Here is a 20,581-nt window from a genome sequence, read left to right on the forward strand (position 1 = left end):
TGTAGCATCTATGCTATTTGCGTTCCCCTTATTTTCGCCGTCTTAGTCTACGTAAATGTTTACGTAGACTAAGACATGCCAAAATAAGGAATGCAAATGGCGGTGCCCATGGGTGCCGCCATTTGTGTACACGCATTTTTTTTCTTTTAAATCAGCTGTGATAGGCTACGTAAACATTTATGTAGCCTATCACGGTGTTTTTTAAAAATCTAGCCGTGATAGGCTACGTAAATCTTTATGTAGCCTATTGTCAAGGGCTCCTTGGAGGCCTCTCTCAGTCTAATCCAGTAGCCAAGTCCAGACACAGACAAAGGGATTCCTTTCAAAGCTTTATTCTTCTTTTACAACTTAACAACTATACCGTTTGCAACTAGATCTGAGCAGCACAGTACCTATGCCCTAAGTTGGAACAGTTGGTCCCCGTTTGAAAGGGAATTACTGGCAGACCCCTGACCTTAAGGACTAGGGAGAGTCCCTCCCCTTTTCCTTTGGATCCTCTGGGCACAGCCGTTGTTTGCATGCCAACCGGACACTATGCCTCCTTTCCGCGCCCTCCATCTGTTGCCGCTTTCTGCGTCGACGTCACACATCCACCAAGTCTGCTATCTGCACTCGGTCACTCCCTGGACTGCTTTCTAAGCTAGGAATGCTGTTGGGAGGAATCTCCATCAGCTGTTGGCCCTGGGAAAGAGGAGCGCGCTCCTCTCCCAGGAGCGACTGCTCTTCCTCAGAATCAGAACTACTCTGGGACTCCATGGGCTCAGTGTCCACGCTGACACTATCACTTTTTTTTGTGTGTTTTTTTACTGGAAATGGCGGCGGCGGCAGCCGGTCGGAGGACCGGCCACCACCACTGGAGCCATCGAACCGCCGCCGGAGCCGCCACCACCAGGAAGATCTGCCCAAGGTAAGTCCCGTCCCGGGGGGGCGGGGGGGCAGACCGTTCCGCCACCAATTTCGAGGGGCTGAATGAGCTGGCATTCGGCCTCCCCGAGATTCATGGTGAAATTCTCTGACATCCCTAGAAATGTAGCAGGATATTTAATATCATATTGCATGTTATTTTGCTTTGCCAAACTTTGGTGAACTGCCAGCTTTTATCAGCAACTTCTTTTGTATAACCAGGAAAGAGCATAACCTTGTCATTTGCTCATCCCCACCCTAGCTCACCCCGTTCTCTTGCCAGATGCAGAACATGATTTTTTGTAGAAACTCATGAAAATTGAACAATAACAGTCCCAAAAGACCCTTTAGTGCCACATATTGAGCCAGGAACATGATATGCATGCTCAATATCCAGTGGAAAATCAGATGGCAAAACCAGTAACTCATGCAAAAGTTTATCCATAAATTCAGCCAAACGTATATCAGTAGCCAAGTCATTAATACCAAGAATATGAAGGTTTGCTCTGTGTGTAAAAGCCTCCAATTGGGAAATTCGAGCAGACAAAGTATTGTGAGATGCTTGCATAACAGTTTCATTAGCAGTAACTCAGTCTTTGAGTGCATTAACCTTCGTTTCCATCTTTTGAAGAGAGATATTAATTAAATCCACAGACCCTTGGAGGGCAGTGATTGTGTCCTGGATTATCTCAAGCTTCTTTGACTGCACTGATATCTGAGAAGACATGGTTTTTATCAAAGCAAGCAACTCCTCTTCACCTCTGGCATTTCTAGAAACCTTTGCCAGGGGAGCAATGGGGGGGGAGTAGGTGGTGTTCCCAGACCTTTCTTTTTTCCCTTTGATACTGCCATCCTCCACTTCCAGAAGCACAACAAGCAAGTATAATTGCAGAGACAGAAAAAAACACACTTTTAATTAGGTTTAATTGTCAGTCCCAAAATATTGCTGGTTGTTTAAATTCACAAATATTGTTTGGAGCTTGCCAGTCTTGTAGTCTCCTTATTGCTTAGGAGTTTCAAACAGCATTCAGTAGATGATACTCCAGCCACTGACCTTAGATTGCAGCTGTTCTGCTACGCCACAAAAGCAGCTGTTCTTCCAAAATTTCAACCGGATTTTGTAAGATTCCCCTTTTAATTCCAGGGGAATTTAAAAAGGTTTCTCAACCTTTTCATAGCTGTTTGAGATAAGCATCCTGCGGAGCTCCGCAGGTCACTGCCAGAACGACATGGCTCCTGCCGGAAATCCTTTCACATGTAGCTTTCAAGCCATGCCCATCTTCACATAACTTTGATTAGGGATGTCAGAGAATTCCACCATGGATCTCGGTGAGGCTGAATGCCAGTGCATTCGGCCCCCCGAACTCCATGGTGGAATGGCCTGCCACCCCCCCTCCCCCCCCCACGGATCCCCCCCGGGACGAGACTTACCTGGGCAGATGTTCCGGATGGCAGTGTCTCCAGTGGCGGCAGTGGCGGCAGTGGCGGCAGCAGCGGCAGCGGTTGGTCTTCTGACCGGCTGCCGCCGCCACCGCCACTGCCATTTGCAGTCTGTTTCCCCCCCCATTCGTGATAGGCTACATAAAGACGTACGTAGCCTATCATGTCTGGATTTTAAAAAAAACAAACGTGTACGCAAATGGCGGCGGCTATGGCTGCCGCCATTTGCATTCCTTATTTTTGGCTGTCTTAGTCTATGTAAATATTCACGTAGAGTACGATGGTGAAAATAAAGGGGAATGCAAATAGTGTCCACTACGCTATTCGCATTCCTCTTTCTTGTCTTTGTCTTAGTCTACATAAATATTTACATAGACTAAGACGGCCAAAATAAGGAACGCAAATGGCGGCAGCCATAGCCACCGCCATTTGCGTACACGTGTTTCTTTTTTTTAACCCAGATGTGATAGGCTACATAAGTCTTTACGTAGCCTATCACGTCTGAATTCAGGGATGCAAACGGCCGTGGCTACGGCCGCCGCCATTTGCGTCCCTGCTAGCCAGCGGCTGGATGTCCGGCTGCTGGCGGAGCTGGCCGGCGGCTCCGCCGAATCCCCGTGGAGCGGAGCCGGCCAGCCAGTCTTCTGGGGGGAGGTGCAGAGTGATTTCCCCCCCAGCGAGGATTCCAGGGGGAGGGACGTAGCACCTCCCCCCCCCAGCGGAACCCGGCAGAGCCAGGTAAGTGGGGTTTCGTGGATCCCTACCCTTGATTCACTTGCAAATAAAATATGGCTGGGCCAATGGACCCTCTCCCCTCCCCTCCCCCTGCCCCCCCCACACACAGGGAGCAAATTTCTGCTGCATTCTTTGAGAGGTTGAAAAAGGTTCTGTGTGTGCGTTTTGTCATTTAGTTTAGTTTATGTAATGTGATGAGGTGAACAAGGTATTTCTGGGGTTGGGGGGGACATCGCATTGATTGATTGATTTTAAGCTCCAAGCTGTTCACATCACCATGAGGCTCTCTCTGCAGCTTCCTGTTGGCTGAACTTCCCAGAATACTTTGGAAGATACATGATGTAATGTGATGTGGTGTGAATTCCAGGACATTCCAGGAACTGCAGTCAATAGGAAGGCATGGAGTAGGGCTGTGCACGGACGGACCCTGCTTTGGATGTAGCTTTGGATCATCTGAAGTGACCCTGATCCACTTTGGACTGATTCAGACCCCTTCCACTCCAACTCGTATCTGAACCCAAAATGAGATTCAGATATCTGGATCCCGCATTTTGGACGTTTTCCCTCTGAGCTGTATGGGAAAATACAAATGGTCATAACTTTTCCAGTTTTTATGATACAGGCATGAAATCTGGGGACTTCTCCCCCCACCCGGAGAGGAGGACAGCTGCCAAGTCTCAGTTTGGCCCAGTGGTTTTTGTGCTAGGCGGAGTTAAAATCTGATTTTTTCCACAGAAACTCTCAAAGCAGAGCTGTAACTAGGGATGTACGAAAGTAACTTACCTTTTCGCAGCTTGACTTCGCGGTGGGGGGGAGGCGCTTCACTTCTCCCCCCGAAGTTCAGGCGAGGGGGGGAAGGCGTCTCGCCTCGCCCGGCCGAAATTCAGGCCGGGGAGAAGCGCCCCATCTCCCTGGCTGCGAAACAAAAAGTTTAAAAAAAAAAAGACGCCGTGATAGGCTACGTAAATTGTCATGTAGCCTATCACGGGTGACTTTGGAAAAAAAAAGCGCATACGCAAATAGCGTGCCCTTATTTTCACTGTAGTCTACATAAATCTTTACGTAGACTAGACGTGCCAAAATAAGGAATGCAAATGGCGGCACCCCATGGGTGCCGCCATTTGCGTACGCGCTTTTATTTTTCCCAAAGTCACCCGTGATAGGCTACGTGACGATTTACGTAGCCTATCATGGCTGACTTTGGAAATCTAGCCGTGATAGGCTATGTAAATCGTTACGTAGCCTATCACGGGTGTGTTTTTTTTTACTTTAGTTTTTTTTTTTGCAATGGTGGCGGTGGCAGCCGATCGGGAGACCAGCCGCCGCCCCCGCCCGCGACAAAATGACGCCGAACCGCCGCCGGGACCCACCGCCGAGAGGGACATTTGCCGAAGGTAAGTCCCATCCTGGGGGGGGCAGGGGGCCGGCGAAGAATTTCCCAACCAACTTCAGGGGGCCGAATGCGTCGGCGCTCAGCCTCCCGAAGATTCGGGGAGAAATTCTCCACCATCCCTAGCTGTAACTTCTCGCTGTTTCCAAGCACACATGTGACACCTTGGCCCCTCCCAGGTCCCCTCCAGGCCATCGCTCCCCCCAAAGCTTGGACTATTTGGCCCACTGGCTTCTGTGCTAGGTGCAGGTGAAATTTGACTTTTTCCAGGAAAACTCCCAAAGCCAAGAGCTGCCACTTCTCCCTGTCTCCATAGATGGATGTGAAACCTGGGCCCCTCCCATTCCCCTCCAGAGCATTGCTCCCCGCAAAGCCCAGGTACTTTGGCCCACTATCTTGTGTGCTAGGCCCTGGTGAAATTTGACTTTTACATGAAACTCAAAGCAAACTCAGAAGGGATACTGTGTCGAAGCAGGAGTCACTCTGTCCAATATCTGCTGCAGGTTTCTCTGAAGTGCAGAACAAGTTTATTCTGAAGTATCACTGGCACAGCCTCTCTATGGCTGCTGTTCATGCATACGCTTTATCTTGCAGGCAGGTTGGAATAAATTTCTATCTGCCGTTGTGTATTCTAGCACATACTGAGTATTGATGTTTGGAGTTTTCTTTTTTTGGCCAGACCACATTCCAAATTTGAACAGGTTGTAATGTAAAACCTGATTCTCAGGACCAGAAGGAACAGGGAGTGCTGCACGTGCATTAATTGCTATCCAGTTAATGAAGTTGGTCATCTTCTGACCTCAGGCTCTCAGTGGTCTTCCGACACAGGCAGGAATCATAGAATCATAGAATAGTAGGGTTGGAAGGAGCCTACAAGGCCATAGAGTCCAACCACTGGGCCAGGAAGACACAGCAACTCTGCCAGTCAGGACCTGTGGTAGTTCTACCACTCCTACATGCCAACAAGCACTTCTGTTGGGAAGATCTGGCAGGGGAGCGGACATGGACTGTGGCTTTTGAAATGAAGGATGTACAAATTATGAAAGGAAGGAAGGAAGGAAGGAAGGAAGGAGAATGAATGGACCAAAGTGCAATGCCTTGACCCCTATTTCATATTGTATAGGGAAGAGTGTCCTGGGGCCACAAACCAGACAACAGCAGGGCATTCACTTAGGGAAGAGTGGCCTGTGGCCAGAAAGGAGGAACCTGGAGGAGGCTGGCAGGCTGGCAGAGGCAGGCAGAGGCAGGCGGGCTGGTGGAGCCTGGCGGAGGCAAGTGGGCTGGCGGAGCCTGGGGCAGGCAGCCATCTGTCAGGGATGCTTTGACTTAGATTCCTGCATTGAGCAGGGGATTGGACTCGATGGTCTTATAGGGCCCTTCCAACCCTACTATTCTATGATATGATTCTATGAACTTAAAAGAGAGAAAAGCAAGTACACATTCATTTTCATGTCTAGGTTGGCCCTAGGATTCCAGATAGAGTTGCAAGTTGTTCGCTTACCTAACAGTACTGCTAGAGACAGCAGCACCTCACCCACCTGTGCCCCTGCCAACACCCCAAAGATGCTTCATTTTGCGCTGGATTGCTTTGTCACACAGTGGAGTGTTACTGGAGTAGGAAGGTGATTAATATTAGGGATGGCAGAGAATTTCTCCACAAATCTCCGGGAGGCCGAATGCCAATGCATTCGGCCCCCGAAATTGGTGGTGAAATTCTCCGCCAGCCCCCCGCCCCCCCCGGGATGGGACTTACTTCGTGCGAATGTCCCTCTCAGTGGTGGGTCCCAGCGGTGGTTCGGCAGCATTTTGGCAGGGGCGGCGGCAGCGGCCAGTCTTCTGACCAGCTGCCGCCACCGCCATTGCAAAATAAAAAAGGAAAGTAAAACACACACACACACACCCCCGTGATAGGCTACGTAATGATTTATGTAGCCTATCACGGCTAGATTTCCAAAGTCAGCCGTGATAGGCTACGTAAATCATCACGTAGCCTATCACAGGTGACTTTGGAAAAAAAAAAGCGCATACGCAAATGCGTATGCCATTTGCGTTCCTTAGTTTGGCACGTCTAGTCTATGTAAAGATTTACGTAGACTACGGCGAAAATAAGGGCAACACAAATAGCGTTCCCTTATTTTCGCCGTAGTCTATGTAAAACTTTACGTAGACTAGACGTGCCAAACTAAGGAACGCAAATGGCGGCGCCCCATGGGCGCCGCCATTTGCGTATGCGCTTTTTTTTTTCAAAGTCACCTGTGATAGGCTACATGACGATTTACATAGCCTATCATGGCTGACTTTGGAAATCTAGCTGTGATAGGCTACGTAAATTGTTACGTAGCCTATCACGGGTGTGTGTTGTTGTTTTTTTACTTTACTTTTTTTTCGCGGCCGGGTAGACGGGGCGCTCCTCCCCGGCCTGAATTTCAGCAGCGAGGGATGGGGCGCCTCCCCCCTGGCCTGAATTTCGGCCAGGCGAGGCAGGGCACCTCCCCCCCTCACCTGAACTTCGGGGGGAGAACCGAAGCGCCTCCCCCCCACCGCAAAGCAAGCTGCAGGACCAGGTAAGTCCCTTTCGTCCATCCCTAATTAATATAAAATACTAGTGTCTCTTGATTTTTCAACACTGCCTTAAAATTTAGATGTATAGTTTTGGTGGAAAAACACCCTAGCGCGTGTGTGCGCGCACAAACACACACACACACATACACACAGACTCAGACACACAAGAGCTAAAGAAAAGCAGAACTACCTAAGTAAATGATGGATGTCTTCAATTTATCGTTTTATATTTCAGGTTCTTTTATTAAAGGCAGGGTAACTTCAAGAAATATAGGACAGCACAGGCAGTAAGATAAGAGCCTAGATAAAGTAAGCATTTTTTAAAAAATCACTTCTTTTATTCCTGTTTTGGGAGGATTGGGTCATACATATATCCATAATTATTATTGGACTAATTCGTGTAAATACTATGTGACTCGTGCTTTTTCCACACTGCCTTGAAATTGGAACATATAGTGTTGGTGGAACAACAACCTAGCACACATACATGGACACAGACACACAAGAGATAAAGAAAAGCAGAACTAGTACCTAAGCAAATGATGGGTGTCTTTACTGTTTTGTATTTCATGTACTTTTATGGAACACAGGATAACTTCAAGAAATACACGGCAACAGTGCAGGCGATTAGATAACAGCCAAATCAAACCCTAATTTAAAAACAAAAACAAAACCTTCTTTAATTTCTGTTTTGGGAGGATCAACACAGAGAAGACACAAATGGTTGACTTCAGCATGGGGGGGGCAAACACTACACACATGGGCTGCTATGACATGCCTTTCTTAAGGAGAAAGAAAGAAACAAGGAAAACTAAATGCTTGAATATGACTTAAAGGGGGGGGAACATGCTCAGAAGAAAACAATGTTTGTTTAAAAAAATCAAAATAAGACCCAGTTTGTAAAAATCTAAAAGAGACAGAGTTGACTGACAAAAATGACAAGGAAAAAGAACGGAGAAAGCAGAAGTAAGGTTCGATGTTACACAATGAACGCAGCCTTTTCCAGAGTCCAAAATCAAGATAAACAAACACAGGAATGGCAGGGGAGGGGGGAGTGTAGCAGCAACTTGCAAGGAAAAGCTATGTTAGTTTGAAAAAAATATGGAAAGGAGAGATGAATCTAATCAAATACAAATAACAAATGAGTTGGAGGTACAAAGATATAGGAGAAAGCAGCTGGACGAGGTGCTGCAAAAGGCACCGCCCCAATGGGGACAGATGATCAAGGAGCAAAGGAAGGGAACGCTCCTTGATCATTACAACCAAGCTGTTTCCTTTTCATTTAAATTCTGAGGAAAGCCTAATGGCGAACAAAATTGAAGGAACAACTCATAGGAATGGACGCACAGACGCACAGATGCATGCACACGCACAAATGATCACCTACCCATACTAGCCCTCTCTTCCAAAGGCACAGCTACTGCAATGACTGAACGCTAGGGATGTACGAAAGTCACTTACCTTTTCATGAAATTTGATTCGAGGTGGGGGGGAGGTGCTCCGTCCCTCCCCCTTGAAATTCTGGCCGGGGGGAGGCACCCCACCCTCCCCCCCAAATTCTGGCCTGGGGGGAGGCGCTCCGTCCCTCCCCCCCCCGAATCCTGGCCAGCCGGGTCCGCAAATGGCGGCGGCCGTAGCCGCCACTGTTTGCGTCCCTGCAGTCAGCTGTGATAGGCTACATAAATGTTTACGTAGTCTATCACAGCTGAGTAAACCCCCCCCCAAAAAACACACGCGTACGCAAATGGCAGCGCCCATGGGCACTGCCATTTGCGTTCCTTATTTTGGCACGTCTAGTCTATGTAAATATTTACATAGACTACGGCAAAAATAAGGGGAACACAAATAGCGTAGAAGCTACGCTATTTGCGTTCCCCTTATTTTCACCGTAGTCTACGTAAATGTTTATGTAGACTAGACATGCCAAAATAAGGAACGCAAATGGCGGCGCCCATGGGCGCCGCCATTTGCGTATGCGCGTTTTTGTTTTTTACTCAGCCGTGATAGGCTACGTAAAGATTTACGTAGCCTATCACGGTGTTTTTTAAAAATCTAGCTGTGATAGGCTACGTAAATCTTTACGTAGCCTATCACGTTTTTTTGTTTTGTTTTGTTTTTTACTGGAAATGGCAGTGGCGGCAGCCAGTCGGAAGACCGGCTGCCACCTCCGAACCGCCGCCAAACCGCTGCCGGAGCCGCCACTGCCAGGAAGATTCGCCCAAGGTAAGTCCCGTCCCGGGGTGGGGGTTGGGGGGGCAGACCGTTTCGCCACCGATTTCGGGGGGCCGAATGCGCTGGTATTCGGTCTCCCCGAGATTCGTGGCGAAATTTTCTGACATCCCTACTGAACGCAGCCTTTCGCTGAAGTGTATATACCCCCTTCCTCCACCGCTCTCTCTGACTGGGGACACTGCTAGTGTCGGTTTGGGCTGAGGGTTCACCAAAGCACACTCCCTCCTCCTCCTGTGCTCACTTTCCTGCGTCCACTCACCTTCTCCCTCCCTCCCGCTCCTCCTCCTCCTCCTCCTCCTCATGCCCCGCCATGTGAGCATTGAGAAGTTGATACATTTTGGAGACAGCCTGTCTGGACTGCTGAGGCATTCAGTAGAGCTCCAAATATTCAAGGCGGAGGAGGCGTTTCATGGGATGGCGCCTCGGTATTGCTCTGACCTGCCTTGTATCATGAGGGTTTTGCTCCCAAACAGCCCACTTTGCCTTGTTATTTGGGCCTTGTAATGAGGCGGTGCACAGCCCTAATATAGAAATAGTTTTGTTGCTTACATCAGTAGCTGGCAGCATAGGTTAATCAATGATAGGGACCCTTTCTAGCAGTAAGGCTAGATGCTTCATAAGACAATACAGGTCCAGGACAACATGGGACATCTTTAATAACCAAGGAAATGTGTGAATTCCTGGAGAGTTCATTGTAAGCAAACACAATTTGTGACATTGCACAACACCATTACTGATCACAGAGCATCTCAGTTAAAGCATCAGTTTTAGCTTCCAATTTCCTGGATTTGTGGAGCTTGAGCCAACATGAGATAACCTTAACTTCTTCTCTTAACCTGGTGGGATTGCTGTTGTTGTTGTTGAATTGTCCTGACTTTTGGAAATAAAATTTATAATCACATTCTTGTCAATCCTACCTTTTCACCAACACATCTGAATCTACTTCCTTGCGAGTTTACCTATATGGCAAATGGGATTATAAATGCGTATGTAGTGGTAGACATCTTTTTTTTATTTCAAGAATCAGTTCTAAAATTTCCTGGAGAATTTAAGTGGAAAGAGAAGGCAATCCTCAGTAGACAGTTCCCCTTCATATGTAGAAAGCCTTGAGAATGGTGATGGGTGGGCTGGAAATCACGAGCTGATTCCCACTTCCCTTCCTCACATGTAGAGCTTACAATTTATGAGCATGACTGAATAGAGCTACATTCTCACAACAATCTTAATTAGTGTACATAGAGTGTGAATGGATGTTAGTGTAACTTGTGAATATACCCCTAGGGTAAAGCATGATCCTTACATGCCCTTTTCCCACCACACAAACAGTAGGAACAAGAATTGAGGCCCTTGTGCTGCATTTCTACTTTCAGAAAGGTGGTTTGAGGCCCTGATCCTTCTTTTCCCCCACCTGTGCATTCCATTCCCACCCCTCCCAAATGTTCTGGGGGTCAACTTGGGGCTTTAACCCTTTTCCCTATGCCTGTAATTTATTTACATTACTTCTGGATGCCACCTTGGCAAAGTAAATTGGAGGAATGGGGGGGGGTGATTTACAATGTGACCACAGCAGGGGGCCAGAGGGTGAAACTCTCCCTACCACCACCACCACCACCTGACTAGGGTCCCAATCTATGTAGTAACATATTGTCTCACCTTGTGAGGTCTCATTCCATAACTAAAGAAATCAATATGACACATAGAAGCTGCTCAAGAGTTCAAACCAATGAAGGGCACACCTCCTTGACAAGCCAGAATACTATAGATCAGTAGTTTTTTAACCAAAAATTGAAAGAATTATATGATATGCAGAGCCATACCTTGGAGTAAAAAGTACAAATGTGTTCCTTTTCAGCACTTTTTAATTTGCTGAACCTGTGGCACTTTTTAATGGAATGGTTTGAAATTTTGCAACATTGTAGACTTCATAAAGTCGATCAGGGAGCCCCAGTTATTATCTCAACAGGTGTCAGTTTTATAAGCAGTTGAATTTTGAGACTTATACTGGTGGAACTATTTATTTTATGTTATTTTATTTTAACTCACCATAACTAAAGGGTTCTTCCCAGTTTTGGACTTGTTTGTTTGTTTTATATCTCTAATTCTTTCCATCCAACATATGAAGACATTAGTGCATTGTGTTACATGCTTACTAAAAATGAACTGAATCAAAATTCTCACCCATTTCTAGTCCAAAACCACGTCAACCATTGCAGCCTGTAAGCTTTACCACTGCAGCCTAATCCTGCCAACCAGGTGAAATTCTTCACACTACATATAATTAAATAACCTATCTTATAGGTTGGAAACAAAAGGAGGAGGCTCCATAGCTCTGCTGAGGTGCATAATCTGGATGCATTACAAAGGGACATCACATTTAGCACCAACAAACCCTTTGCCTTTCATCCACACGTGGCGTTAAGTATATGTTAAATTTTGCATTTATGCTTGGTTCCATATTGGCTGTAATGAATGGTATTTTGCCATGCCCAAGGTCCAGTTAAAATTCTAGTTAAAGGCTCTGAAATACAGGACAAATAATAAGCCACTCAGTGGGAATAATGGTGTAGAATAAAACGTGTTTATTACAACTGTTGTCTAATGTCCATTCCAGGATTTCAGAATTCCTGTGGCAAGACACCTTCATTAAGCAGTGGACCTTGCACTAGGGATGGATGAGCCCATCTCCGTCCGTGGTGGAAGTCAGTCGATGAGCTGCCTTCCCCAGCTCACATAGCCCGAGCCTGCTTGGAGAGCCTCCCACTTTGCCTTGCCCACCCACAAGCTGCAGGAGCTGCCCCTCCTCTCCATGCCAAGGCCGGCAGTCAAGCCCTTGTGCCCTCCTTCCTCACACCGGCTGTCAAGGGCTGGTGCAGGGAAGAAGAGCTTCTGCAGCCAGCCCCCACACTCTAACCTTCGCCTCCAGGGAGAGCGCTGGGGTGCCAGCCTCCGTCACCTTTCTTAGCCACGACAAGGAACAGTCTGGTTGTTTTATGTTAGTGTAAGAGACTTACGTAAAACAACCAGCTTCCGTCACTGTAGCGGGGTGGGGGGAGAAGAGGATAGGTGGCTCCTTCTTCCCTCTACCCCCATCTGCCAGAGCAGTGGTGGCAAGGGAAAAGCTGGTAGGGGTGTGTGAAACACTTATCCCATTCCGGCTGGGAGTCCGCGGTGGGGGGGAAGCGATCTGTCCCTCCCACCCACCCCCGGAATCCTCCCTGGCTGGTTCCGCTCTGTGGCAAGGCCATGGAGCCACCGGCCGGGGCCGGCCACAGCTGGACTTCCGGCCACTGCTGGGCTCCAGCTGCAAATGGCGGCCACTACGCCGGCCACCATTTGCATCCCTGCCAAGCCGTGATAGGCTACGTCATTATCTACGTAGCCTATCATGGCAAAAGGCAGGGACGCAAATAGCGGCTGGTGTAGTGGCCGCCATTTGCAGCTGCCATTTGCGGCCGCAGCCCGGCAGCAGCCAGAAGATGACCCAGAGCTGCCAACACCACCAAGCCGCCGCCGCTACCAGGTAAGTCCATTCCGGGGGGGATTTTGGGGGGTGGCGGGGGGCAGTCCATTCCGCCACGGACTCTGGGCGTGATTCTTTACGCCTATCTTTAGGATCCAGCCTCACTGAAGTCCATGGCAGAATTCTCCAACATCCCTAAAAGCTGGTCATTTTCTGTAAGGCTCTTACACTTACGTAAAATGACCAGCCTGTCCCTCATCCCTGCTGACATGGGACAAGAGGGGAAGAAGGCAGCACTTCCCTCTCCTCCTTCCCCCATCCTTGCTACAACAGCAACAGCATGGGACAGGCTGGTCATTTTACATAAGTTTGTAAGAGACTTATGGAAAACAACCAGCCTGTCCCATGCCTCTGCTGCTCTAGCAAGGATGGGGGAAGGTAGAGAGGTGCTGCCTTCTTCCCCTCTCAGTGATAGGCAGCTTGCTTACTGAGGGACCAGACACCCGAACTCTTGCCTGACTCAGCACACAGTGAGTCGGGGAAGAGCTCACGTCTGCTAACTGGTATCCAGGGTGCCAAACCAGCAGCTTCTCACCAGGCTTCAAGCCCCAACCAGATGCTAATGCCATCCCTGCCTTCCACGCCCAACCTACAAATGTTGGGACATAGAAACGAAAAATGTTCTCATGGCTCCTTTTAACCTATTAGATGCTCTTGGATGATATGAGTATGGTGTTTCTGTTGGGTTAGAACATGGGCAACATTGTCAGTTTCTGTAGCTGCCTTCTTTCAGCACAAGTTTTCACTACTCCTCAGTGGGGTCTGCTATGACTTTCAGCAGATGAACCATAATGCTGGGCTGCTTGAAGCAAAAAAAAAAAACATAAACCCACAGGATCACTATTGTTTTAAAACTATAATAACTGGGGATGGGTGGAATGCTTACCTGCCATTCGAGGGGGGATTCATGGAGGGGGAGGTGATCCATTTCTCCCCCCCAGAATCCTCTTTGGCTGACTCTGCTCCGCAGTGATTCCATGGAGCCGCCAGCCAGCTTCAAAGTGCCAGCGATACAGCTGTGATGCCGTATCGCTGGCTGAAGGGGACTACTGACTGCAGATGCAAATGGCATCCCTGCATCTGTGCTTTCACATGATCGGCTATGCAAATATTTGGGTAGCCTATTGCGTTAATGAAAAGCACGGACACAGATGGCATCCAGGACACCATTTGCGGCCGTAAAGGCCTTAGTTTAAGGTAAATTCAGCCATTAATGGCTGCATTTACTTTAAACTAAGGCCTTTACGGCTGCATATGGCATAATGGACACCATTTGCATCTGCAGTCAATCCGCCCAGCCAGCGATACGGTAATGGCAGCCGTATCACTGGTGCTCTGGAGCCAGCTGGCAAGGAGGATCCGGCAGGTGGGGATTCCTCCTGGAGCTGCAGGTAGGAGATCTGATCCTCCACAGACTTCAGGGGGCCAGGTTCAATAGACTCCAGCCTCATTGGGGTCCATGGAGGATTTCTCCAACATCCCTAATAATAACAAAATAAATAGTTGATAGTTGAAAATAATTTTATGCATACTTCAGATCTGCTACCTGAAGTAGTCATCTTCACATTGCCTGATGAGAGTGAAAGCACTACTGAGAGAAAAAAAAACAGAGAAGAACTGCAGTGTGCGCACAACTTTTCGCCACACTCTATGGTATAGGGCCTATACCAAGAAACTGAAATCTCTTTCATCTTTTTCTCTTTTTTAACTGTTCCATTTTGTTCAGTTCAGGCCTCAGCAAAATGATGTAGCATTTTGGGGAAAAGATACAGGCTAATAAGCCAGCACTGGAAACCAAGATAGAGAAGATCTCCACAGCCACTATGTATTTTCCTTTCGTGCTCAGGAAGGCTGGAACAAATGACACCCAAACACTGCAAAAGACCAACATGCTGAATGTGATGAATTTTGCTTCATTAAAACTGTCTGGTAAAGTCCTGGCTAGGAAAGCCACAAAGAAGCTGATAATGGCCAAGAAACCCATAAAGCCCAAGGCACAGTAGAACATGGCGACCAATCCTTCATTACATTCCAGCACAATTTCTCTACTCATGGAGTGCATGTTGACATCTGGAAATGGGGGAGATGTTGCCAGCCAGATAGTACAAATAGCAGTTTGAATGAAGGTGCAAGAAAGAACAATGGAATTGGCCAGTCCTTTCCCCACCCATTTCCTCATCTTGGATCCTGGGTTGGTGGCCTTGAAAGCTAGAATCACAGTGATTGTTTTGGCCAATATGCAAGAAATTGCAACTGAAAAGATAATGCCAAAAGCAGTTTGTTGAAGAAGGCAGGTCAGCTTCTCAGGTCGGCCAATGAAAAGCAAAATGCAAAGGAAGGAGAGTAGGAGGCAGATAAGGAGTGTGTAGGAGAGGTTCCGGTTATTAGTCTTTACTATGGGACTGTTGTGGTGCTTCATGAAGGTTCCTAGCACCAAAGCTGTGATAAAAGAAAAGGCAAGAGCAGCAATGGACAAACTGATTCCCAAAGGTTCTGTATAAGACAAGAAGCTTATACCTTTGGGAACGCATAAATCCCGGTCATTGTTCGGATAATGGTCCTCTGCACATTTAAAGCAGTAATTCATGTCTGGAAGAGAAAATGTCCATACCCAGGCAAGTTTTACCTAAACATACTTCATATAGAGCAGGGTTGCATAACCTGAAGTGAGGGCTACATATGCACCCAAAGGCCTTCACTGCAGGCCCCAAGTGTTGCCTGACCCTGTGCCACCACCAAATTCCTACCCATAGCCATCCTGATATATTTCTAGGGATGGGGGAGAATTTCTCCCTGAAACTTCGGGGGGCCAAGTGCCAATGCATTCGGCCCCCCAAAATCGGCGGTGAAATTCTCTGCCCCCCACCCCCCCCGAGATGGGACTTACCTTTCACGAATGTCCCTCCCAGCGGCAGGTCCCGGTGGCAGTTCGTCGGGTCTTCGTCAGGGGCGGGGGCGGCAGCCGGTCTTTCGACCGGCTGCCACCGCCGCCACCATTACAAGTGCAGTAAAAAAAACCCCAAAACCCCGTGATAGGCTACTTAATGATTAACGTAGCCTATCACGGCTAGATCTCCAAAGTCAGCTGTGGTAGGCTACGTTAATCATCACGTAGCCTATCATGGGTGACTTTGAAAAAAAAAAAGCACATACGCAAATGGCGGCCCCCATAGGGAGCCGCCATTTGCGTTCCTTATTTGGTCCCTGTAGTCTACGTAAAGATTTAGGTAGACTACGGCGAAAATAAGGGCAATGCTATTTGCGTTGCCCTTATTTTCGCCATAGTCTATGTAAATCTTTACGTAGACTACAGGGACCAAATAAGGAACGCAAATAGCAGCTCCCTACGGGGGCCGCCATTTGTGTATGCTTTTTTTTCCCCAAAGTCACCCGTGATAGGCTACGTGACGATTTACATAGCCTATCACGGCTGACTTTGGAAATCTAGCCGTGATAGGCTACGTTAATCGTTACGTAGCCTATCATGGGGGTGGGTTTTTTGTTGTTGTTGTTTTTTCCGCGGCCAGGTAGACGGGGCGCTTCTACCCGGCCTGAATTTCGCCGGCGAGGGATGGGGCGCCTCCCGCCCAGCCTGAATTTCGGCCGGGCGAGGCGGGGCGCCTCCCCCCCTCGCATGAACTTCAGGAGGAGAAGCAAAGCGCCTCCCCCCCACTGTGAAGCAAGTTTCGAGGAGAGGTAAGGGACTTTCGTCCATCCCTATATATTTCACTATTTCCTTACTGGAGAGAGTGATTTTTATCTAGGGGTGTATGAAACACTTACCTTGTTCCGTTGGGGCCATCTGCGGTGGGGGGAAGGTGCTCTGCCCCCCCCCCCCGGAATCCTCCCCAGCTGGCTCTGCTCCATGGCAACTCCGTGGAGCCGCCGGCCGGGGCCGCCCACAGCCAGACCTCCATCCACTGCTGGGCTGTGGCCGCAAATGGCGGCTGCCATAGTGGCCACCATTTGCATCCCTGCGTTAGCCGTGATAGGCTACATATATATTTAAGTAGCCTATCACGGCAAAAGACAGGGACACAAATGGCGTCCCTGTGTTAGCCGTGATAGGCTACGTAGATACTTAAGTAGCTTATCACGGCTCGGCAGGGACACAAATGGCAGCCAGTGTAGCGGAACCCAGCAGCATCTGGAAGACCACCTGGAGCCACTGCCACCGTTGGAGCCGCTGCCGGAGCTGCCACCATGGGAGCCGCCCCCGGAGCTGCCGCTGCCGCCAGGTAGGATCCATCCCGGGGGGATTCCGCGGGGTGGGGTGGGGATTGCCCCATTCTGCCATGGACTCTAGGGGGCTGGATTCTAAAGAATCTGGCCTCCCTGGAGTCTGTGGCAGAATTCTCCAACATCCCTATTTGTATCAGGATCACTGGTGCAGAAGGCTTCCTACTTCCTCTCTCAGCAACCCTTACACAGACCATTCCTTCCCTGCTGCTAGAAGCAATGAACAAGTGATTTGTACCTGGATCACTGTGATGTGTCACCTCAACTGTGCAATGTTTTAGGTGTTAGGAAAATGAGTGATATGTAAATGGCAGATCACTGCCAATATATCTGACATGACATGCCTTACCATTCTGGTTTGAAATCTTCCCTTCTGGACATGGAAGGCAATCATAGCAGCAAAAGGGTTTCCCTTCCCTCTTAACCCTCCTGTAACCCAAATGGCAATTCTCATTGCACAATGAAAGTGGCTGGACCTGTTCATAAAAGAAAGAAGATATGCATTAGCATCCAGAAAATATTATTTGGGATATTGTATCTTTGACCTGGGGATAATGACTAAAATCTCAGCTGGAGAAGAGTTGTGGGGAAGGGAGGCATATCCAAGTTTGGAATTATGCCATGCTTTATGATGATATTACATTTATATTCTGGGATGGATCAATACAATGGTGGCATCTCCATAGTCAGTGAAGCTCTCTTTGAACAGCAAGAGAATAATCACCTTGGTTGCCTTCACAAAGGGAGTATACAATTACAATAAACAGACATACGGACAAATAAATACTGCAGACATGTTGAAAGATGCTCAGATCCTACCTGGTTAAATATGCTGGGCCACACAATGGCATCCTCAGAAATGGTGAACACCTTATCTTGGGGAGCTCTTGGGTCTATCCCTCCAACTTTTACTCTAAGAAAGGACTGGTTTGAGAATGTGACCCAGTTTATGATATTGAATCCACCTACTAATTCTCCATATTGGTCAAATGAAACTGTTTCTCCAGCACTGTTGTTAAATGAGACAGTTCTCAGAAAGTGGTGAAGCTACATAGATGATGATAATAATAGTAACAACATCAACAACAACAACATATCTCTCCCAAAATACAAACATACAACTAATTATTATAAGATTTCACACCTGAAATCTAGTATTACTAGGCATTTAAAAGGGTTAGTTTAAACAAGAAATTATTGTGGTGGTGGTGGTGGTAGAAGCCAGGGAAGAATTCCCCTTTTATCCTGTCTAGGATGGCAGAGAATTCCGCCACGGATCTCGGTGAGGCCGAATGCCAGTGCATTCGGCCCCTCGAACTCCATGGTGGAACGGCCTGCCCCCCGCCCCCCCCGCGGATCCCCCCCGGGACGAGAATTACCTGGGGCAGATCTTCTGGGCGGTGGAGGCTCCGGCGGTGGCTTTGGCTGTGGCAGCTGCGGCGGCTGGTCTTCCGACTGGCTTCTGCTGCCGCCATTTCCAGTCTTGTTAAAAAAAAAAAAGACATGACAGGCTACGTAAATATTTACGTAGCCTATCATGGCTAGGTTAAAAAAAAAACATGATGTGATAGGCTACGTAAATCTTTACGTAGCCTATCATGGCTGGCTGGGTTAAAAAAAAAACACGTGTATGCAAATGGCGGCAGCTACGGCTGCCGCCATTTGCGTTCCTTATTTTTGGCCATCTTAGTCTACGTAAATATTTACGTAGACTAAGATGGCGGAAAATAAGGAACGCAAATGGCGGCAGCCATAGCCGCCGCCATTTGCGTACGTGGTTTGTTTGTTTTTTTCCCCAGAGCCTTCCGGGGCCGGAAATCTGTCTGTGGACGGCTCTGGGCTGGGCTGGGCCTGGCTGGCTGCTCCGCGGAGCTGGTGCGGAGCACAGCCGGCCATCGAGGATTCCGGGGGGGAGGAACAGATCACCTCTCCCCCGTCAAAGATTCCTGGGGGAGAGACGGAACGCCTCCCCCCCATCATCAACATAATCCGCGAAAGGTAAGACACTTTCGTACCTGTCCCACCAAGCCTGCTCGCAGATTCCAGCTGGCTGGGTTAAAAAAAAAAAAAACGTGTATGCACCCAGTCACCTTCCCTATCCCCTTCCATTCATTCATTGCATTGGCATGCTATCAGCTCTCTGGCTACATCTTTGACAGTAAGTTGAATAGAGAGGAAAGGAATGGATTGAATCCTGCCATACTGAACTAACCCCTGGGAAATCAAGTTTCCCCATGAGCTATTGGAAGGGTCTCCAACCTTTTTGTGCTGATGTGCACATTTGGGATATTGTGGCTGTCCTAAAGGGGGCTTGCCCATTCCCAAAATGGCTGCCATAGTGCGTGTGGCCAGTCACGAAACATGTATTTCCCAGGATGCACACTGTTGGGACTAAACAAAAAATAACTTTCCCAAAACCTAAGTACACAGTAGAGGTGGGGTCTGAGTTCTAAACCTCAGAACTACTTTTTTGAAGCCATAACATTTTGTGTGAAACTGTGCTTCAACCACAGTTTGAACTTAGCCATTTCAGTGGAGGCATACTAATGAGTCTCAGAGACTAGGGATGGATGAAAGTCACTTACCTGATCCCGAAGCTTGCTTCGCGGTGGGGGGGAGGCGCTCCATCCCTCCCCCTGAAATTCTGGGCGGGGGGAGGCGCCCCGTCCCTCCCTGCCGAAATTCTGGCCGGGGGGGACCACCCCGTCTCTCCAGCCGCGAAATCTCTTCTCCTGCCAGGACGCAAATGCGTCCCTGGCCTGCAGTCAGCCATGATAGGCTACGTAAACGTTTATGTAGCCTATCATGGCTGACTTTGAAAAAAGCGCGTACCCATGGGCGCCGCCATTTGCGTTCCTTATTTTGGCATGGGTAGTCTATTTGCGTTGCCCTTATTTTCGCCGTAGTCTACGTAAATATTTACGTAGACTACCCATGCCAAAATAAGGAACGCAAATGGCGGCACCCATGGGCACCGCCATTTGAGTACGCGCTTTTTCTTTTTCTTTTCAGTCAGCCGTGATAGGCTATGTAAACATTTACGTAGCCTATCATGGTGTTTTTTGAAAATCTAGCTGTGATAGGCTACATAAATCTTTACGTAGCCTATCACGTTTGTTATTATTATTTTTTTTTACTTGGAAATGGCAGCGGCAGCAGCTAAACCACTGCCGAACCGCCGCCGGGAGCCACCGCCGCCAGGGACATTCGCACAAGGTAAGTCCCATCCCGGGGGTGGCGGGGTGGCGGCAGACCGTTTCTCCACCAATTTTGGGGGGTTGAATGCGTTGGCATTCAGCCTCCCGGAGATTCATGGAGAAATTATCTGACATCCCTACTCAGAGACAAATAACTTGGCCAAGAATCCAAATACAAGACAAAGGTGGGTCCTGAGCCCAAAATGTAAAATCATACCCCCCCACACACACACACATGACATCAAAATACCCATTTCAGTGAAGGCAATATGGTGATGCTCAGAAAACACACACACACACACCACCAACAACAACAACAACTACAACCACACAGGCAAAACAACAAAAACAACACACACAAAG

At 48.3% G+C, this 20,581-nt stretch overlaps 1 protein-coding gene across 1 annotated transcript; it reads right to left on the reverse strand.

The window, feature by feature from the left end:
- Nucleotides 1–14,469: 14,469 nt before the first annotated feature.
- On the reverse strand, nt 14,470–19,358 carry LOC146342545 (vomeronasal type-2 receptor 26-like). The gene is made up of 4 exons (XM_084807888.1): nt 19,281–19,358; nt 17,689–17,754; nt 17,371–17,497; nt 14,470–15,371 (listed from the first exon to the last, which is right to left on the reverse strand). Exons 1-4 carry the CDS (start codon nt 19,356–19,358, stop codon nt 14,470–14,472), a joined length of 1,173 nt encoding a protein of 390 aa, XP_084664014.1.
- Between the last annotated feature and the right edge of the window lie 1,223 nt (nt 19,359–20,581).

This window comes from Heloderma suspectum, chromosome 6 (assembly GCF_057233095.1).
Source record: "Heloderma suspectum isolate Gila_16-S chromosome 6, 16-S_ref, whole genome shotgun sequence".
Lineage (NCBI taxonomy): Eukaryota > Metazoa > Chordata > Lepidosauria > Squamata > Helodermatidae > Heloderma > Heloderma suspectum.